Source organism: Nanorana parkeri, unplaced genomic scaffold (genome assembly GCF_000935625.1).
Source record: "Nanorana parkeri isolate BGI_ZX_2015 unplaced genomic scaffold, ASM93562v1 scaffold320, whole genome shotgun sequence".
Classification (NCBI taxonomy): Eukaryota; Metazoa; Chordata; class Amphibia; order Anura; family Dicroglossidae; genus Nanorana; species Nanorana parkeri.
Window position 1 is genome coordinate 180,576 of NW_017306588.1, and position 6,377 is coordinate 186,952.

Sequence of the window (6,377 nt, forward strand, 5' to 3'; positions counted from 1 at the left end):
ACCGCGAGTGCGGGCCGAGGACCGAGAGACGGAAGATCAGTGTCAGAGGAAAGAGCACCCCATCCTCAGCTTCACAGGTGAGTCCAAGTCCCCCCCTCCATGTGTACTGTGGGTGTAGCAAGCATGCAGCCAGTGAGAGCAGAGAAAGGTCAGCACGCCTGATTCCCAGATTCGATGACATGTTTCAGCCATTAGATAACATTGACAGCCAGGCGATGAGCGTTATCAGAAAGCGAGAGATCAGTGATGACGTCCTCTAGATTTGCATTATTGGGTGTCAGTGGGAGGGGCTTTTCCTGTTCCCGTCCCCAGCACTGTCCCCTGAGAAGGAGGCGTGGCCTCATGCAGCTGCTGGTTTTGTAGACTCCACTCAGCAGTCCCGATTGGGTTTTGTTGTCACATCCGAGTTTTCCTTCTTCCTCCAGAAATGCTGAGCGGACGTTCTTCCATTTCTGAGCTTTTTTGGGAATCGTTAGCGAATCGTCAGCTAATTTCCCCCGAAAACTGCTGCAGTGAGCAGAAAATGTGTCTGTCTAGCAATGCGAGGTCTGCGCGTAAGGAGAGCATGTCCACATGGAGTTTGTTCACTATTCCTGTACATCCCTGCTTGGCTCAAACTCAAAACTGAACTCCATGCAGACATTGCGCAATATATATCTACAGGCAGCTAGTATAAGTACAGCAACATTCACACTGGAAGGGGGAGGGGAAGCACTGGAAGCCAATCAGTCTCTGCTGCTGACAGTGAGAGAGCAGAGCTGATGGTACCTTGCTGCTCCTTCATTGTCCAATCAGCAGGCTGGGGGGCGGGTCAGTGGCACTGCTGTATTCTCTTTACTATAGCAGAGAAATTGTTGGTGTTCTGTGCGGAATAACTCGTGATTCATATTTAGGGTTACATTGTGATTTGCATAGCTCCTCCCAAGAGCCCGCCCACTGCTTCAGGCTCAGTATTATATATGGGCGTTACCTAGGGTGGTCTGCATGCAAATACATCCTGGTTAGGACCACCCACTCCTCCAGACTGACACCCACCCATCAAGGCATTTTGATATTTGCATAACTCCTCCTAAGAGCCCGCCCACTACTTCAGGCTCAGCATTATATGTGGGCGTCACCCAGGGGGGGTCTGCATGCAAATTACAGACTGACCTGATATTTGCATAACTCCTCCCAAGAGCCAGCCCACTACTTCAGGCTCAGCATCATATGTGGGCGTTACTTAGGGGGGTCTGCATGCAAATACATCGTGCTTAGGACCACCCACTTCTCCAGACTGACACCCACCCATCAAGGCATTTTGATATTTGCATAACTCCTCCTAAGAGCCGGCCCACTGCTTCAGAGTCAGCATCACATGTGGGCGTTACCTAGGGGTTGTCTACATGCAAATTACAGACTGGCATGACATTTGTATAACTCCTCCCAGTGGTCCACCCAGTGCTTCAGGTTCAGCATCACATGTGGGTGTTAGCTAGGAGGGGGGGGGGGTCTACATGCAAATTACAGACTAACATGACATTTGCATAACTCCTCCCAAGAGCCCGCCCACTGCGTCAGGCTCAGCATCATCTGTGGGTGTCACCTAGGGGGGGTCTGCAAGCACATTACAGACTAACATTACATTTGCATAACTCCTCCCAAGATCCCACCCACTGCTTTAGGCTCGACATCACATGTGGGCGTCACCCAGGGGGGGTCTGCATGCAAATTACAGACTGACAATATATTTGCATAACTCCCACAAGAGCCCGCCCACTGCTTCAGGCTCGCATCACATGTGGGCGTTACCTGGGGGGGGTCTCCATGCAAATACAGCTTAGGAACGGCACTCCTCCAGCCTTGCATGATATTTGCATAACTCCTCCCAAGAGCCCGCCCACTGCTTGCATCAGGGCTGAGTGCTCCTTCGAGGAGTATTGAGGCAGAGTTGAGTCAGAGTGCGGGGAGGTTTCCAGGAAGCACCCTGTTGGCCCCTCCCACCAGCTATGATCTGCCTGCAATGCACAGAGAAGCACAGAGACCCAGTGATGACATCACTGGAGATAAAATATGTCATGAAAACGGAATTATTTTTTGGTGCGTTTCGTTATCCTGCTGATGAGGGGGGAGGGGAAATATTAGATGAAACGTCGGCTTTAATTTGAACAATCAGTCCACTTCAGAGAGCGTGTAGAAAACGCGCCGGATTTTTCACGCTCCGCTCTCCATTAATGAACCCGCGACGTGGATTATCAGCGCGACTTATTTATATCATCGCCGCGACGAGCTCCCCGAGATCTCCCGATTACAAATAAACACATCAAAATCCGAGCGCGACGGCATTAATATTCCGCGGCTCCCAAACCGGCGCGGTTCCCTTGAAAACGAGCGCCCTTTGTGTACCGCGACAGCCAAACTATCCGCAAAATGATTTCACTGGAGATACCGAGATCCCGAAATGCCAACCCGAGTCCGTCCTGAGAAAGTACAACAATCAGCCGGACGGTGGAACAGGAGCCCAGCGCTGCCCCCAACGACTGCAACCCATGGCAACCATTATTATACATCACATAGCTCTGACCTATACCACGGCGCTGTACAGAGGACACTGAGCCGGTCACATCAGTCTCTGTACAGAGGAGCTTACACTCTAATGTCTCCTCCCCCCACAGTCACATCAGTCTCTGTACAGAGGAGCTTACACTCTAATGTCCCCCCCACAGTCACACACTATTATTATACATGTATATAGCTCTGACATATATCGCAGCGCTGTACAGAGAACACATCGTGTCCTGGTCAGGTGCTACAATACGATTCCCCTGTTTGCAGGAACGATAACATGTTGCAGCTGTGGGTGCCCTCACATGTGATGGGGTTTCTCAGGTGTCACCTCCTTCCATATTGCTGAGGAATCTCCCTCCCCCCCCCGCGTACATTTCGGATATTGGCGATCCCGGCTCTGATTGTTCACATATGCGGCGAGTCTCCCCGCGTCCTTTGTTCTCCCGCCGCCCCGGTAACATGAACTTGTGCCGGGAACAGAGACCATTAGCGCTTTTATAGCCGACGCTGCGGCTGGAGCGCATTCCTCTCGCTCCGTCGCGCCCTGCTTCCATTAAACGCGTCGCAAAAGGGTTTCTGATGTTTTCGCGACACAAAGGAGATCCAATGGAGGCTTCTCTGGGAAATAAATGTGCATTTAGAGTGCTAGCTCTGCTGCCAAACATGCCGACATAATGTTCAACCTTCTGAGATGTTTGATATTGGGGGAGAGGAGACTGAGGAAATGCTTCCTCCTGCCTGCAGCAGACTCAATGACGGCTTTATAACAAGAGTTGGAGATTTTCTGGTCCTGTTGATTTTCGGAATTCGTGCGTCGGGATGTCGGAGTTCCGAGGTCGCCAGTTTGGGGGGCGGATCGCGTCCAGCAATTGTCTTTTGTTGTTGCCCCATAAGCATTAATTGTGGTCGGTGGGGCCCCCGATCTGCGGACTTCCCCCCCTTTGTTAGTCTCTCTCTTGCCTCTGACATCCACCCCCCTCCCCCCGGGTGGCGGTTCTCTTCTCTCTGCGACGCTCTGCGGTTAATGATTTGCGCTCTTCCATGTCCACTCCTCGGCTCCTCCCCCCTCTTTTCGGAGTCGGAGGTTCCCGAGGTGAAAGAAATAATCTTTTATTGACCTTTTCAGGCGGTTTTTCCCAGGAGGCCACCAGCTCTTTTGTTGGAGAGGACTGAACGACCTCTAATTACACGGCGGATGTTCGCCTTAAAGGAGACGTCCCGTCGCTTCCGCCGCGTGCTGGATATAGAATGATCGGCTTTTGTCGTGCCGCGATTCTGGAAACGTTCGGCGCATCCCTGCTTTCTCCACACTGGGCTCTGCTCTGTGTCCCAGCGGGGAGGAAAGAATCTGTGACAGCTGGCGCTGTGAGCGGCCGGCATCTCTCCTCCCACATCGCTGAGCCGCCTATCACAGTCCGGCAGAGCGGTGTGTGGGCGGAGACAGCCAGCGCTGTCACAGGAGGCTGAGCTCACCTCCCTGCTCCGCTCGCTCAGCCTCCTGTGACAGCGCGTCAGAGAGGAGAGGGGTACAAGGAGTCATGTGATCAGTGATCGCCGAGTGTTTGTAGATAATTGAGTACAGAGTACGGTTACTATATCCTCAATTATGAATGAATGGGAAGTGATCTACATCCCCTCCTACATCACTTCCTGTTCATTCATAGTTGTAGTTATAGTAAACATACTCTGTCCTCATGTTATCAATGAACAGGAACACTCAGTATAGAGGATTCCTGCTCCTTGCTAACAGAGGACACAGAAAAAGAGATTGAGGACTCAGTGTCTCCGAGGACTTTGTGTCTCTGAAGACTCTGCGTCTATGAGGACTCTGCGTCTCTGAGGACTCAGTGTCTCCGAGGACTTTGTGTCTCTGAAGACTCTGCGTCTACGAGGACTCTGTGTCTCTGAGGATTCTGCGTCTATGAGGATTCTGCTTCTATGAGGACTCTGCGTCTCTGAGGACTCTGCGTCTACGAGGACTCTGTGTCTACGAGGACTCTGCGTCTATGAGGACTCTGCGTCTCTGAAGACTCTGCGTCTACGAGGACTCTGCGTCTACGAGGACTCTGTGTCTCTGAGGATTCTCCGTCTATGAGGATTCTGCGTCTCTGAGGACTCTGCGTCTCTGAGGACTCTGCGTCTACGAGGACTCTGTGTCTCTGAGGACTCTGCGTCTACGAGGACTCTGCGTCTCTGAGGACTCTGCGTCTACGAGGACTCTGTGTCTCTGAGGATTCTCCGTCTATGAGGATTCTGCTTCTATGAGGACTCTGCGTCTATGAGGACTCTGCGTCTATGAGGACTCTGTGTCTCTGAGGATTCTGCGTCTATGAGGATTCTGCTTCTATGAGTACTCTGCGTCTATGAGGACTCTGTGTCTATGAGGATTCTGCTTCTATGAGGACTCTGCGTCTATGAGGACTCTGTGTCTCTGAGGACTCTGCGTCTACGAGGACTCTGCGTCTATGAGGACTCTGCGTCTACGAGGACTCTGCGTCAATGAGGACTCTGCGTCTCTGAGGGCTCTGTGTCAATCTCGTTTTCCATTCTAAAAGGGGAATATCGGGGGTCTGTTTAGACCTCTAATATTTCCCTGAAGCCCCTAAAATTAAAGTACAAAATAAAAATATTTTTAAAAAATTTGAAAAAGAATTTGAAAATTTTTTGGTTTTGGCCCGACATTTTTTTTTTTTTTTAGTTTTGAAATGTCCATTTCCCGTGCGCCTCTACTTTGTATCGTGTGATTTCTCCGGGTGTTTGGTGGATATTCTGTCTCTATCATTGACACTGGGTTCACACCTAGGCGGATTGAACATGCACGTTCTTCGCGCTTTTTTTTTTCCGCGGTAAAAAAAACGCGCGAAAAACGCGCGTTTCCGAGGGATACCTGGCTGTCTCCCAATGGAACCGCCCGACCAAAACGCCGCAAAGAAGAACATGTACTTCTTTGGGCGTAGGGCGGTTTCCCGCACGTTCTTACTCGCGCAAAACCGCCCAGATGGGAACCATGCACAGTGAAAATAATGGCATTTCCCTGTTTGAGCGTTTTTCCCGCGAGTACGAAAGCGCGTCCGCGCTAGGTGGGAACCGGGCCTTACAATACATCGATGATACAAGTTACAGACCTCTCATTTCTGTGTCATCTGCAGGGGGGCCAATCATTATCCTCCTCGCTGTATCTGGGGGAAATGTCTACCAAAGTTTTGTTAAAGGGCTGCCCGCCCGGCCACACCCTGGAGGGTCCTCATGTAGACCTCTAGATGGAAGATCAGTATATAGACTTGTATACGTACAGATGGGGGAGGGGCTCCGTAGGTGTCTCGCGGTGATGGCGGTGTGTGGCTATGTATGATAGTAGTTGGTTCTCGGCGGGGAGATTATCCAGGACGGGCGACTTGCTGGTTCTGGATTCTCTGATTGGTTGGAGTTGTTCCTTCTCATTACTCTAAGGCCCCATTCACGCTGAGCGACACTCACCTCGAGTGGTTTTCCGCGCGGCCGGGATAGCACGACCGTTCGGGCGACCTTCACCGTCGGGCTGCATGCAAAAAAGAGAAAAATCTTGCGTCATCCGCGGAAAAAAGGGTCCTGCCGCAAGCCACGCGCGACAGCGAGCTGTAGAATAGAACAGCTACATTGAAAATCATTGGACGGTGACTTCTCGCGTTATCGCGCGGCAGAAATTGCGCGATTCAACGCTCAGTTTGAATGGGCACTAAACCAGATGAATGGGCAGCGCCATTTCCTGGCTCTGCGTCCGTCCGTCCGGACAAACTCCGTCCCTGTGTTGTGCGCTTCCATAAGCCGCTTCTATAACGTTACAATACCTC

The 6,377-nt window shown here is 51.4% G+C and overlaps 1 protein-coding gene across 1 annotated transcript in view; it reads left to right on the top strand.

Annotated features, from left to right (window-relative positions):
• Positions 1 to 6,377, top strand: part of SEMA5B (semaphorin 5B) — a 297,119-nt gene that overhangs the window by 158,554 nt on the left and 132,188 nt on the right. Inside the window, exon 3 of the mRNA XM_018558083.1 lies at positions 1 to 77. This exon is cut by the window's left edge and continues 89 nt beyond it. Within this exon, the coding sequence (XP_018413585.1) occupies positions 1 to 77 (77 nt within the window). The remainder of the gene's footprint in view (positions 78 to 6,377) is intronic.